We start from the raw sequence: 16,267 nt of genomic DNA on the forward strand, positions 1-16,267 counted from the left end.
CATCATATAAATATGATTGCAAAGAAAGTACAACAGCACCTCTTCTTCCTCAGGAGTTTGTGGAGATTTGGCATGTCAACAAAAACCTTGGCAAGCTTCTTTTGATGTGTGGTGGAAAGTGTGCTGATTGGCTGCATTACAGCCTGGTATGGGAACACCAATGCCTTTTAGCAGAAAATCATACAACTGGTGGTGGATTTGGCCCTGTACATCATGGGTGAAACCTTCCCAATCATTGAACACATCTACATGAAAAGTTGCCGTAAGAAAGTAGCTTTCATAATCTAAGATCCTCACCACCCAGGCCATTCACTTTTCTCCCTGCTGCCATCAGGTAGTCGGTAGAGGTGCCACAGGACTAGGACCACCAGTTTCCAGGAACAGTTATGATCCTTCAACCATCTGGTTCTTGAACAATAGAGGATAACTACTCATCCTATTTCTGGCGTTCCCACAACTGATGATCTCACTTCAAGGACTCTTTTTCTTGTTATTTCATGCTCGTTATTTATTGCTATTTATTTATATTTGCGTTTGGACAGTTTGTTGTTCATTGACCCTGTTTAGTTACTTTTCCATAGATTTGCTAAGTATGCCCGCAGGAAAAGGAATCTCAGGGTTGTATGTAGAGACATATGTGTACTCCTGATAATAAATTTTACTTTGACCTTTGAAGACTCCCCCACACAGTGTGGGAATGCGCTGCCGGGGATAGTGGTGGAACCAAAGACATTTAAAGGGCTTTTAAAATAGACACATGTATGTGCAGAAAATAGAGGGATACGGACATTGTGAAGGCAGAAGGGATTAGTTTAGTTCGATGTTTGAATTAGCGCGGTATAATATTGTGCTGTTCTATCGTCACATTCATATTTTGGCGCTAATCCGGTTGCTCCATCGTCGCCATGACGCGTCGTCGACTGACATCATGCTCAAGAAGCACGTCATTTCCGCCATAGAAGGTCATCCAACGGTAACATGGCGGCGGCCGGGAGCCGCGGCTACCAGGTAAGAATGTGGTTCCCAGGATTGTTCCTACCTCCTGGCATCAGATGTCTGTGGCTTGATTGAGAATGAGTATCCTGTCAAATTCAAATGGCTCTCCCGTTTGCTGCGGAGAGTTGGTGAAGCAGGGTCTAGTGATGAGTTGCAAACGTGGGGAATGATGTCAGGGAAAGTCAGCGTTGAGGGTGAAGAAGACAGGGTAGGAAGAGTAAAGCCGCGCAACTCTTTCAGAGTGGGTCCCAATCTCACCAAAGGTAACAACAGGAACAGGAACAGGTCCAGGTCCATTACTATCTCTGTCAATTGCTTCTTTCGTTATAGTGGTATTGGTGCCCTGTGTAAAAGGCCCACGTTAGTCTTCAGCATCGAACACCTGACCGATTCGGTACGGTGCTTAGAGCAGAATGAGATACCTGGGAAATAATCTGTATGATTCATCAAAATCCACTTGACCTCTATTGTTTAAAATAGAGGTGGAAATACATGGGCAGTGATCAGCATGGTGTTAAGGCCAATGGTATGCTGACACTTATCCTTTCAGTTTGGAACTGGCCACCTGAGATGATTAAACTAGAAACTTTTGTGGCAATGTTGGTATGCACTGAGCTAAAATAGAGTAGTTAGAGTAGAAATCCATTCTATTTAATATACTTTTGCACTATTCGTTGAAACAAATATGCAACTATTCTTATTAACTTTTAGAGATACACACGTGATTCTTTTCTCACCTTGAGGTAACTCTGAAGATATTTGTTACATAGAGGCCCATTGGCCATGAGTTGCTGCCACTGACTGTGAGAGGCAAACTTCTATCTGAACACAGGTTAATTCTAGAGTATAACTCCAATGTGTAGCAAAGGTATTTGTAGTGTGTGCAGAAATAGAAACATAGAAAACCTACAGCACAATACAGACTATTCAGCCCATGATGCTGTGCTGAACGTGTACTTACTTTAGAAATTACCTAGGGTTACCCATAGCACTCTTATATTTCTAAGCTCCATGTACCTCTCCAGGAGTCTCTTAAAAGATTCTTAATCCATTCTGCTAGGTTCCTGAATAATAACTTCGATGCTTTAAAAACACATTTTTGTAAGAATTCCTTTAACATCTGTTGGACGATGCTAAGGATATTCTACGAGTCTGTGGTGGCCAGTGCTATCATGTCTGCTGTTGTGTGCTGGGGCAGCAGGCTGAGGGTAGCAAACACCAACAGAATCAACAAACTCATTCGTAAGTCCAGTGATGTTGTGGGGATGGAACTGGACTCTCTCACGGTGGTGTCTGAAAAGAGGATGCTGTCTAAGTTGCATGCCATCTTGGTCAATGTCTCCCATCCACTACATAATGTACTGGGTGGGCACAGGAGTACATGCAGCCAGAGACTCATTCCACCGAGATGCAACACAGAGCGTCATAGGAGGTCATTCCTGCCTGTGGCCATCAAACTTTACAACTCCTCCCTTGGAGGGTCAGACACCCTGAGCCGATAGGCTGGTCCTGGACTTATTTCATAATTTACTGGCATAATTTACACATTACTATTTAACTATTTATGGTTCTATAACTATTTATTATTTATGGTGCAACTGTAACGAAAACCAATTTCCCCCAGGATCAATAAAGTATGACTATGACTATTTGTTTCAAAGAATGAGAAAGATAGTTGGAAATTTCTTTTAATACATCTGGCACTGTCAGGTTGAACCAGATCTTGGCCTCTTTTCTCTGTTTGATCGTGAATTGAGCTGATGATTCTCTATTGAGGAATCTTAAGAGTCATAGAAAACAGACAGGAGTCTTTTGGCTGTCTATTAAATACTTACTGGTACTTGGTCCACAATTTTGTATGCCTGGGTGATTCAAGTGTCCATTTAGATATGTATTGTAAAAGTTTCTCCCTTCTCCACCTATCAATCAGTGTGTCGCAGATTCCAACCATGCAGTGGATGTAAAAGATCTCAAACCTTTTACTCTAAATCTATATCTATCACACCTATGCTGTGATGAAAAGTTTCCTACCATCAACCCTATTTCTGTGTCTCATTGTTTACCTCTGTCAGGGTTTGTACTACCACCCCCAACCCCACCCCCCAGCCTCCTCTCACTCCGTGGAAAGTAAACCCAGCCACCCCTCATAATGTAAAATACCATCTAAGGCAATATCCTGGATGGAGGTCCTCTGCATTCTCTCCAGTGCACCATAAAGATTGTATTCCCACTTTCCCCATCCTTGCCTCAGCCTGTGCTGCTGTGACTCAGATCCTGAATTGTTACCACCAGGCCTGATTATTCCAACCTTTGCCAGCTTCTTGTTCTTCATCCTCCAAAAGCCTACCTTTATCTAAAACTCAGCCAGCCAAATCCATATTCTCAAAGTCTTTAAAAGTACAAGGAAAACAAGGATCAGTGCCGATTTCCGATTGCGTCGATTCTGATCTGGGCCGACAATTATGTGTCGGCTGCACCTAATTAATTGGCATGTTTATTTCGGCTTTTTTCTTAAAGATGTGCTGTGTGCCTCCTGGCTACTGCTGCATTCTCCGTGAATCGGTACAGTATCTGTCTGTGGCCTGGGAGTTGGGGTGGTGGGACTCTGGGGTGTCATCTCGTCGTCTGTTTCCATTAGAGCAGGCAGCTCATCTTCTCCTATGACTGCTCGCCTCGATGTTGAAGGTCGAGGTTCATCGTCTGCTGTGGCTGATGTGGAAGGCTTGCTTGACTACTGAGCCTCGCGCATTTTTCTATCACACAGTTCTTTAATAAGGACTCGAACCATCCTGCAAATATCTCCTAAACCGACGTACCCTTTCAAAATTAAAGTCGTACTTTATCATTACTCATTCGGTTTCGATTGTTATCCTTTTTTCTTCCAATTGCATCAGCTCTTCATCTGTCAGTTTTTGGTGATGGGATGCCAAAACCTCTTCAACATCATGTTCGTCAGCTGCCACAAACCAAACTCACGTTGTCCTTGCCTCGTTCACCACAATCGAAACGCTTAATTATGTCTAGTTTTACCGTAAGTGTAACACCCTTACGCGCTCTTTTAGGCCTTTCCGATACCATAGAACTCATCTTGCAAACAGCTGCTCACAGGCATGTGTTAAAGCAAAGCAGTTCCAAATCCAGGGGAGAGCGGCTGCTTGGGGCACGCGCTGTCTTTTATCGCGTGCTGAATTTTTTTTCGTAACAGTGAAAACACCTTCTGAAAGTGAGAATAGGGTACTAATGTAGGTCTTTCGTAACAGTGAGGTTTTGTAAAGCGAACATTCGAAAAGCGGGGGACACCTGTATGGGAAACATTTTTGAGAGTTCCCAGACCCAAAAAATAACCTACAAAATCATGCCAAATGACACATAAAACCTAAAATAACAGTAACATATAGTAAAAGCAGGAATGATATGATAAATACACAGCCTATATAAAGTAGAAATACTTTTCTTCAGCATTGTCTAGCACAGCGAAAATCTCACGGAAGTGCTCTCGGCAGGAACATTCTGTCCAGTAACCTTTAAGCTATGAAGCTGCCAAATCTTACCAAATAATACATAAAAATACACAGCCTATATAAAGTAGAAATAATGTATTAACAGTGTAGTTTCACTTACCAAAATTGGGAACACTCCAATAAATTGCAGTTTTGTCACAGTTAAACACTTGCTTATACGAATAACCACCTGACGCAATCGGCAAGCACCTCTGATCTGGGCTGACATTTACGTGCTGGGCAGCACCTAATTAATTAGCTTGTTTATTTCGGCTTTTTTCTTTAAGATGTGCTGGGTGCGTTCTGACTACTGCTGCACCACTGCATTCTTAGCGGCCTGGAGGTTAGGGACCACTGCTTAAGCGATGAAGCTTCCCTCGCCTCAGAAACCGATCAAACCACCCATGACTACCTTTAAATTCCACTTTCGCAACACTTTCATCACCATCGTCCAGTGCTTTCTGTTTCAGCTTATTATAAAGACTGACTGATTTCTCCTTAAGTATAAGAAAACTTAACGGAACACCACGCTTAGTACACCCATCAATCCACTCAAGCAATAGACTTCTCATTTTATCCATTGTTGGATGCCGACTAAGAGAGACCACTTTGCTACAAGCAGAACCAAGAGTAACATCAGCAGCTTTCAAAATTCTTTCTGGGTATAAATAGTGCGAATGGTGGACGCAGGCAAGTTCAACGCGTGGACAATGTCCTTACTGTGTTCACCACGATCGAAACGCTTAATTATGTCTAGTTTTACGCTAAGTGTAACACCCTTGCGAGCTCTTTTAGGCTTTTCCGATACCTTAGAACTCATCTTGCTAACGGCTGCACAAAATAAATCGAGATAAAGCACGTGTTTAAGTAATGCCGGCTAGAATGCAGTTCCGGGGGAGGAGCTTGGCTGTTCAGGTGCGTGCTGCCTTTTCTTGTAACAGTGAAAACACCTTCTGTTAGCGAAAACAGGTAACTAATGTAGGTCTTTCATAACAGTGAGGTGTCGTAAAGCGAATGTTCGGAAAACGGGGGCCACCTGTATATATAATTAACCTGGATTGTGAATGGATGGGCGAGTTAGTTCGCAGCTGATACAACGATTGGTGGTGTTCTGGGTAGCATAGGAAATTGCTAAAGGATACAACAGGATATAAATCAGTTTACTGATAAGGGTAGAGAAGTGGCAGGTGGAGTTTAATCTGGCCAAATGAGAAGTGTTGTACTTTGGGAGATCAGATGTAAAGGGACAGTACGCTATTAATGGCAAGACCCTTAATGTCGTTGAGGTGAAATGGATTTTGGGGTCCAAGTCCATAGCTCCCTGAAACTGACTGCACAGGTTGATAGGCTGGTAAAGGAGGTATATGACGTACTGGATGGCTTGCCTTAGTTTATTTGTCAAGGCATTGAGTTCAAGAGTTGGGAACATCATTTGTGGTCCCCTTCTCCCCCTCCCAAAAATAAACAAACAAACACACACACACACACACACACACACACACACGCACGTACGTACGTGTTGGAGAGGGTTCAGAAAAGGTTTACCAGGGCACTGCCTGGATTAGAGGGCATGTGCTATAAGGAGAGGTTAGACATCAAAATCTGAGGTAGAAATAATTTTATTAGAGGTATTGTAAAGATTAGCTTTGTCACATGTACATCGAAACATACAGTGAAATACGTCATTTGCATCATTACTGAAGGCTCAAAGGGTTTGGAGTTAGATCATAAATCTCATGGTTCTGAGGACTAAATGCTGTCTTACTCTTTTTGAAAGCTATTGTAAAAAGGAAGGGTTTCAAAATTACCACCAAGAGTTTTTTTTCCCTCTGGAGTGGCACGGGTTGAAAGACCTCGTCTACTGCCTCGAGGAGGCCACACTCAGGTTGGAGGAGCAACACCTTATATTCTCTCTGTGTAGCCTCCAACCTGATGGCATGAACATTGATATCTCAAATTTCTCAAACCTTATCTCCTTACCTGTCCTTGTCACCTCCCCCTGGTACTCCGCCCCTTTTCCTTGATGTTCATCTGTTCTCTCCTATCAGATTTCTCCTCCAGACCTTTATCTCTTGCACCAAGCAACTTCCCAGCTCTTTACTTCATTTCTCCCCCCCCCAATCTTCTTACTCTGACTTATCTTTCTTTCAGTCCTGAAGTGACGACTGTTTACTTTTTTCCATGGATGCTGCCTGGCCTGCTGAGTTCCTCCAGCATTTTGTGTGTGTTGCTAATTACTAGCTTAATTAGTTCAGCACAACATTGTGGACTGAAGGGCCTGCCCTGTGCTTATCATTCTATGTTCTACACCTCCCTCCCTAGCAGAAATCTACATACCACTCCAAAAAACTCTTCTAAGATCCAACTAAGCCTCTTGCACTAAGAGATTAATGGATGAGATTTGCCATTGTTGCCTGGTCTGACTCTGTAATTCGGGGCACATCAACGTAACTGGGTGAGTGACCTCAAAAGTCATTCTGAGCATGGATTGCCAATGAATGCTCGCCTTCCTGAAAGACTGAATAAAATACTTAGTTTTAAGTTCACCTTTTTGTTATAGGCAGTTTAGCTGTCAATACAGGTGACCTTTGTGTTGCAGCCATTTGGGTAACAGGCATTTACAATCACCAAATTCACAAATCACTATTGAAAGATTTTGAGATCTGGAATAAAATTCACACTCTCAGAACTTACATGACAAGAAGAAACTTGTGTTTCTTGACATATGCACATACAACGCAGCTTTGTGTAACAGAAACTCATGATGAAGACTTTTCTTGGAACACAGTTCCCTCTCTTAACTCAGGGATCACCTGTACCATCATAATTTAAAAACAAACCTCAGTGGTAGTACCCCTGCATTCTTTGCTCTTGATGGTCATAGTCAGTTTCTTGAAACTTTTTTTCTTACTATAGCCTTCAGAAAGAGTAGGAGATGATTTAATCCTTAAGCACGTGAGATTTATGATCTAAATCCAAATCCCTTTAAGGCTCCAGTTAATAAAAATTTGTCAGTGTTAGATTTTGAATTAACATTAGGTGCCAGGAAGGAATTTGTTGAGAGTGCATCTGATCTATGAAACTTCGTTAATTTTCTAGGGATGCTTGACTCACTGCTCCAAACTTTGTTGTAAATACTGACGCTAAATAGTTAATCAATGTTTCCACATTTTCATTGGCACCTTTTGTCCTTTGTATTTCTCCCAGTAACCAGGATTTTTGTAACATAAGCATTTTGTATGCTATTTTTCTTCTATTTCCTTTTAATTGGCTAGAGGAGCTCTTGCTCCACGAAGAGAACTACTTTTTTGTGTGTGCATATCCATTGGGTGTATTGTTCTACCTTTGAATGTTGTCAAGGTTACTGTATGTCTCTGTGTCATTACCTTAAGGTCAGCCTTGCCTAAATCTTGAATCTAAGTAATTGTTTTGTGTTTCACCCTTTCAAACATTACATTTGGATTCGGTCACAATATCCCAGTTATTAGTAGGCATATGCTTAGAAATTCTAATTCACCTTAATGGGTATGTAAAATGGTGCAGCAGAGAGATGCTAATGGCTGTGTCACTCCTTGGCCTTCCTCTGAAAACTTAGACTCATTGGGTGCATACTTTTGGACTCTGAATTCCTTCATGGTTTTCTTTTTAAGTTTGAATTTTGCTTTAACTTTACTAATCATGAATTTGAATATGAGGACGTAAGTAAGCATATGTTGTATCACCTGTAAAACATAACTTGCCATTCAATAAGATCATGAGCTGATCTTAATCTCAACACATTTCTGCCTGGTTTGCATAATTGTTTCCTCTAAAGCCTCTAAATGTACCTTAGTCTTAAATATTCCGGTTCCATAGTTCTCTAGGCTAGAGATTTCCAGTCTTTTGCGATAGGAAGTCATTCTTTACTTCTGTCTGAAATGTGTGGCCCACTACCCCTGAGAGTCTGCTCCCTTGTTTTAGATTTATGCCGGAGACAGCATTCTCTGTACTTAGGATGTCAAGTCCTCTCAGAATATTACATGCCTTAGAAGGTCACTTTTCTTCATTTTGGGCTCCACAGAATATATGCTTATTATGCTTAAATTTGCCTTGTAAAGTAACTTGCTTGTACATGGAGTAACTCTTGTGAACTTTCTTTGCATTGCCTTCATGTCCTGTATATTCTTACTTTAATAAAGAGACCAGAACTGTACACAGTTCTTGGAAGTGGTGTCTCCAAAGTCCTTTGCAATTGTAGCAAACTATACCTTCTTTTGCACTCACTCCTTTGCAATAAAGAGTACCATAGCACTTTTCACCCTAATTACTTACTATGCTTATATGTAAAATATTTCAAACCTGTAAAGATATTTCTTCAGTATTTTATGATGTAGTCTTCAAAGTAAATTAACACAAATATGAAACAAATACTATTTTTAAATAAGTGGCCTTAACCATTTCCATTAACATCAAAGTATTGTAACATTTTTGACTCTTTGAAGACTAATCTGTCATTTTTTTTTAAGCTTGAAGTTTTAATTCTTTTCCTGGCTGCATTTGTTGGCTTGGAGCAGAGCTTGAAGCTTGGAAGTGATGGTCATAACAATTAGGGTGTCATATTTTATGGCAGATTAAAATTTCACTTTTTGATACTTTAATAAATTTATGAATTTTTCAGCGGGAAGAAAATATAGCAGTTGGAGATTTGTGCACTCATGACACTGGTGGAAAGAGGCTGACAATTATTTTCCTTCTGAAAATGTAATACCATGAACAGCATACAAACTATATTTAGAAAAGTTTTGACTTGCACTTGATGTCCCTAATGTCGACCTCAAAGGGAAAACAGGTTAATAAAATTACTGTTCCATTGGAGAAGTGAATTTCAGGTACCTACCAATCTCGAAAAGTTTCACCAATAGCCCTAATTGGTCTTAGGGATGTGCAACTTTTGGATTAAATGAAATAAAAAAGGACAGGCCTAGTTAAGTACAGCTATGCTTTAACATGGAACAAAACTTTATGGAAATATTATTCTCTACTCTGGTTGGTAAACATTATTATCATTGAACTCTCAGCAGACAACATAATGAGAGATTGCTGGCTCATTAATTACATTTTTATTCCTAGAAAACAAAACTCTGTCCTTTCTGTTATGGAGTTTACCAGATGCTTCAATTAAGTTTTTCATTCTCTATCCTAAGTAATATGAATTAATAGATATTGCAGTTTGATATCCTTCCCTTTGATTTCTGATAGTAAAACTTGTTATATAATGAATAGAGCAATTTAGCTCTGACTCCATTAGTATAAAGGTGACTCTCCATCCATGATGAGAATGTAATAGTGCTGTTATATGTATAATGTTGTGTTGTGTACTTAATATTTCAGTAATATTTGAGTAATCTTGTAAATGTATCATTTGATTAAGCATTCTTTGTTGTTTATGCAATTAATTATGGTTATATGTAAAAATATGTGAATTGCATACATCGTCACGCTACCACATGATACATGTGTGCCTTGCTTAAAGTAAGAGACAAAGTTAGACTCACGTTTCAGACTCCTGTCTCTTCCTTTGAATTAGTTTAGTGTTTTGAAGTTACAAAACATTTAACTATAACAAGTCACAACTAATAAATTTCATAAGAGCTGATGTGAATTGAAGTAAGGTAAAAGCAGAATGGTTTAAAATATTAACATGTCTTTGAGAAGTACGGAGTTTTCATCACATTATATTCTCTGTCCCTTGATGAACTTGGTGAGATCTTAAGTGTAAACATGTTTTTGAAAATTTTAGAGCAGTGACTCAGTCCTAAAGAAATCAATTAAATGTTGAGATTTTCCTTTTGACATTGAGGTGTCTAGACATGTTGTCTAGTGTTTCTAATCTATTAGCGTCAATTACATTCAGAACATTGCATTCATCTGTGGTCAACATTGTCCAAAATGACGTTGAATTGTACAAGTTTGGGAGAGCAAAAGAAAAATAAGGTAACGTGCCTTAATGTCTACTGCCCAGTGACTCTTGACGTCCATTATCATGAAGTGCTTTGAGAGGCTGGTCATTTTTCCCATTAATTCCAACCTCCCAGACAACCTGGACTCATTGCATTTCATCTACTGCTGGAACAGGTCCCTGGTCCTATACTCATCTCTGGAGCATCTGGACGGTACAGGCCCTTCAGTCTTTTTTTTTAACCTACTCCAAATCAATTTAACCCTTCCCTTCCACATAATCCTCCATTTTACTTTCATCCATGTGTCTATCTGAGAGAGACACTGATGTTACTTACAACTCTGCCTTCAATACTATAATTCCAGGCAAACTCATTACCAAACTCCAAGATGTGGGAATCACCACCTTCCCCTGAGCTGGGTTGTTGACCTTCTGACCAACAGGCTGCAATCAGTAAGGATAGACATCAACACTTCTGCCACGATTATTCTCAACACTGGTGCTCCATAAGGTCATGTGCTCAGCTTCTTACTCTACTCCCTGTGCACTAATGACTGTGTGGCCAGATTTGTCTCCAACTTTATCCACAAGTTTGCAGATGATACCACCATAGAAGGCTCTATCTCAATAACGATGAGTTGGATTACACGAAAGAGATGGAGAGCTTAGTAACATGGCATCATACAACTTCTCCCTCAATGTCAGCAAAACAAAAGAGCTGGTCGTTAGCTTCAGGAAAGGAGCAGTGAACATGCTCCTTTCTACATCAATATTGCTGAGGTTGAGAGCTTCAGGTTCCGAGGAGTAATAGTCTGTCCTGGTCCAACTATGTATATGCCACAGTCAGTAAAGCTCACCAATACCTCTGCTTAAGAGCCCAAAGAAATTTGACATGTTCTTGTCAGCCCTTACCAGTTTTTATTGATACACCATAGAAAACATCCTATCTGCATGCATTAAGGCTTGATATGGCAACTGTTTTGCCAATGACCGCAAGAAACTGCAGAGAGATTTGGACATGGTTCAGCGTATCATTTCCATAGACCTTGCTATACTTCTCACTGCCTCAGTAAAGCAGCCAGCACTATTCCAGATATTCTTTCTTCTCTTCTCTCTCATTGGGCAGAAGATACTAAAGCCTGAAAGCATGTACTGTCAGTTGCAACCCCGCTGTTATTGAATGATTCTTTTGTATGATAAGAATGACTATTGATCTCATAATCCACGTCATTATAATGTTGTACCTTTTTGTCTACCTGCATTGCACTTTCTCTGTAGTAGTTGCACTTTATTGTACAATTTGTTATTGTTTTAACTTGTAATACTCAATGCACAGTGTAATGAATTGATCTGTATGAACAGTATGCAAAACAAACAAGCTTTGCACTGTGCCTCAGTACATGTGACGATAACTTTCCAGTTCTGAGAAGGATAATTTATAAAATTTACTTGCTCTGTTGCAACAAAACATAAAAGATTTTCGCTGTAGCTAATGGATTAATTAGATGCTTTAAAAAAAAGCAAGAACAAATAATGGAAAAAAGCTTCAAAGTAAATAAGGCAGCAAGGGTCTCAGTCCAGTTTAAAAACTAAGACACTATAAATGGAGTACGAAAGGTTAACTTGAGTCAAAGCAATTCAGGCAGTCTCCGCAAGGATAGGTATGTACTGTACTTGGTTCCTGAGTAGTACCATTGGAAACATGGACCAGTTCTGCTGTTATTAGCACAATGAGATGTATTTGCTGTTTCTTTATCTTTTAATTACAATTTTTTGAATTTTTATGATTTTTCCCCTCTGCTTGTTTTTAGTAATAATATAACTGCAATTATGTTTAGTAATGCATTTGTTTAGTCCTTGTCTCCAGTGCTGGGTAACCAATAATGTTATATATTATTTTTAATTTTTACTGGAGCACTTAATCTAAAATTCCAGCTAAATATCTAACCATTAGAGCAGAAAGCACAGCAATCTCCACCTCTCCACCTATCACTCTACCTTCCCCATGCACCAATAGTTGAGCCAGATAGCAATCACTTGTATTGGCTTGTCATTTATCAGATCTGAGATCAGATTGCTGCTTAGGATGGCTTGAAATCTGATCTCTATAATTCATAACTAGATCAGTGAGGGGAATACTTACTATTTACAAAATCCTAATCTTGGTACTGTATTTAGATTGCTAACCCAAATATCTGGTGAGTTTTTCTGGAGTTAGAGTACTGAGGCAAAACCGCATGCTTTGTCTTAAATGTCATTTGTGCTGTATTTGTTTATTGACCTGAGCTGGATCCTTTATGCACTAGAATTAGCCTCCGATCCCTGGCATGACAGGAAGAAGTCATAATACTGATCACTATCCGGCAATTCTGGCTGGAAAATATTTATAAGATGCCAAGATTTGAACAATGACCATCTGAGGAATTTACACCAATAAATCTCAAAACTAATACACAGTGATTAACTTAAAGAGTGGAGGAAATAGACAAATGTAAATTGGAAATGAAGTTGTTCTTTCAAGACTATTCTTCATTTAACATGGCTGAACGGCTGGCGTCCTGTCACACTCACCTCAATAATAAGCAAATGCTTTGAGAGGCTGGTCAAGGACTACATCTGCAGCATACTGCCACCCAAACTGGACCCCCTACAATTCATTTACCGACACAACCGATTGACAGACAACGCAATAGCCACTGCTCTAATACTGTCCTTACACACCTGGAGAAGAAGGATGCTGATGTGAGAATACTGTTCTTGGACTACAGTTCAGCATTCGACACCATAATTCCATCCAGGCTCGACAGGAAGCTCAGAGACCTCAGCCTTGACCCTGCCTTGTGCAGCTGAATCCTGGACTTCCTGTCAGATCACCAGCAGGTGGTAAGAGTGGGCTCCCTCACCTCTACCCCTCTGAATTTCAACACAGGAGCCTCTCAGGGCTGTGTACTAAGTCCCCTCCTTTACTCCCTGTATACCCATGACCCACAGCTGTAATCTGCTAATTAAATTTGCTGACGACACTACATTGATTGGCCTAATCTTAAACAATAACCAGGTACCTACAAGGAAGAAGTCATCTTTCTGACACAGTGGTGTCAAGAAAACAACAAAGGAGCTGGTTGTGGATTACAGGAGGAATGGAGACAGGCTAACTCCTATTGACATCAATGGATCTGGGGTTGAGAGGGTGAACAGCTTCAAGTTCCTCGGCATCCACACGTGGTCTGTACACACCAGCTGTGTGGTGGAAAAGGCACAACAGCACCTCTTGCACCTCAGACAGTTGAGGAAGTTTGGTATGGGTCCCCAAATTCTAAGAACTTTCTACATGGGCACAATTGAGAGCATCCTGACTGGTTGTATCTCTGCCTGGTATGGGAACTGAGCCTCCTTTAATTGCAGGACTCTGCAGAGAGTGGTGCGGACAGCCCAGCACATCTGTAGTTGTGAACTTCCCATGATTCGGGACATTTACAAAGACAGGTGTGAGAAAAGGGGCCAAGGGATCATTAGGGACCCAAGTCACCCCAACCACAAACTGTTCCAGCTGCTACCATCTGGGAAACGGTACTGCAGCATAAAAGCCAGGACTAACAGGACAGCTTCTTCTACCAGGCCATCAGCCTGATTAACTCATGCTGATCTGAGTGTATTTCTATGTTACATTGACTGCTCTATTTATTATACATGACTATGATTGCACATTGCACATTTGGTTGGAGACGTAACATAAATGTTTTTACTCCTCGTGTATGTAAAGGATGTAAAAAATAATCAATTCAATTCAATTAACTTAATTTTAAATTAATATCATTTAATTTTTTTTGTCATTTCTCACTAAAAAACTGAGATTGAGATTTTTTTTACAATAAATAATATTGAACTGGACTTATGGGTGATTTGTAATGTGACTTTATCCTTGCTGTTTGGGTGGTTAAACTCTGCATAGCAAAAGAACAGTACAGTGCAGTCCTATTGGTTATAAATAATGGCCTATTCTAAAATGACTTTTTGCCAGAATTCATAATGAAAAGACATACTAAGCCACTATATACCGATCTTTGATATTCTAGAATCAATTTGTTGGGAATTGAAATGTGTTTCTAACTTATCTGAATTGACTTTTTCCAAGATATTTAATTACAAAATAGTTGCTGCATTTTCCTTTTGATACATTTTAGCTCCATGTACAATAGAAATGCAAATATTTGTATCTCCTTTAGGCTTGTATTACATTTCTAGGATTTGTTTGTTGGTACACTTCCATCATGGTATACATAGAAGAGTAGGAGATCCGTTAGTGCTCTGTACATTAGGATTTCTCAGAATTCTGTACGTTTTTTAATGAACAGCAAAAAAAAACAAGGTTAATTGTTGATAGATTCAATGCTCTGAGTCTGTGGTGCTAAATATTATCCATTCTTTCACTTAACAACAGTGACTAGAAATTAAAGTAACTCATTCAATATTAAATGTTTTTGGATGTATTGAAGTGTATTAACATGCTGTAAAATTAAAGCACTCTTTTTGTTAATTATAAATCTGTCATTTCCAGATATGTCTATCAACAAGTATTAAGCTTTTGTGCACAAAGTCTCAAGTTCCAGCGCTCAACAGAACTCATATTTACAGGATATGCAACCGTTCTTCTACGGAGCAATGTCAGGTAATGCAAACATGAAATCAAGGGAAGAAGATACAATAAAATTACTTTTGTATTGCACCCTGTGAGTGCCCAGTTACAGCTGGTCATCTCTAGGCAAATGGTTATTGACCTGATAGCTCATTTTGAATATAAAGAAAACCTGGCTACGAATTTACTCATCTTTCAGTAATACAAGGGGTGATTGATAAGTTCCTGGCCTAAGGTAGAAACATAGAAAACCTACAGCACAATACAGGCCCTTCGGCCCACAACGCTGTGCCGAACCACCGTCGCCAGCAGTCCATTCCATGCACTCACCATTCCCTGCGTAAAAAACTTACCACGACATCTCTTCTGTACCTACTTCCAAGCACCTTAAAACTGTGCCCTCTTGTGTTAGCCATTTCAGCCCTGAGAAAAAGCCTCTGACTATCCACATGATCAATGCCTCTCATCATCTTATACACCTCTATCAGGTCTACTCCAAGGAGAAAAGGCAGAGTTCACTTAACCTATTCTTATATCCTTGTAAATCTCCTCTGCACCCTTTCTATGGTTTCCACATCCTTCCTGTAGTGAGGCAACCAGAACTGAGCACAGTACTCCAAGTGGGGTCTGACGAGGGTCCTAAATAGCTGTAACATTACCTCTTGCCTCTTAAACTCAGTCCCACGGTTGATGAAGGCCAATGCACCGTATGCCTTCTTAACCGCAGAGTCAACCTGCACAGCAGCTTTGAGTGTCCTATGGACTTGGACCCCAAGATCCCTCTGATCCTCCACACTGCCAAGAGTCTTACCATTAATACTATATTCTGCCATCATATATGCATCTTTATTTCCAGAAAAAAGTGAAGAGCCAGTGAGATGGCACCTGCTGTTGACCTGTTGTGATGGCAGGCAAATTGGAGCTGTTAGAAAACCTAGCATATTTATTTTTCAACATAGTCCCTTCCTACATTTACACACTTAGTCCAACGGTCGTGGAGCATACGGGTCCCTTCTTTGTAGAAGTCGGCGTCTTGGACTTCCAGAAAGTGGTCCACAGCAGGGGTAATTGATAAGTTCGTGGCCTAAGGTAGAAGGAGATGAGTTATTAACTTCAAACTTTCTGCATAATCACTCAAAGAGTTGAACTGCACGTGCATGTAATGAGAGCTGTATAACTCATCGCCTTCTACCTTAG

At 40.1% G+C, this 16,267-nt stretch overlaps 1 protein-coding gene across 1 annotated transcript in view; it reads left to right on the forward strand.

Moving 5' to 3' along the window:
- The first annotated feature begins 961 nt into the window (after positions 1-961).
- timm44 (translocase of inner mitochondrial membrane 44 homolog (yeast)) overlaps positions 962-16,267 on the forward strand; it is an 87,179-nt gene continuing 71,873 nt past the window's right edge. Inside the window, exons 1-2 of the mRNA XM_063032302.1 lie at positions 962-1,008; positions 14,993-15,103. Coding sequence (XP_062888372.1) covers positions 979-1,008; positions 14,993-15,103 — 141 coding nt within the window. The 5' untranslated portion in view covers positions 962-978. The remainder of the gene's footprint in view (positions 1,009-14,992; positions 15,104-16,267) is intronic.

The sequence above is a fragment of the Mobula hypostoma genome, chromosome 24, assembly GCF_963921235.1.
Source record: "Mobula hypostoma chromosome 24, sMobHyp1.1, whole genome shotgun sequence".
Lineage (NCBI taxonomy): Eukaryota > Metazoa > Chordata > Chondrichthyes > Myliobatiformes > Myliobatidae > Mobula > Mobula hypostoma.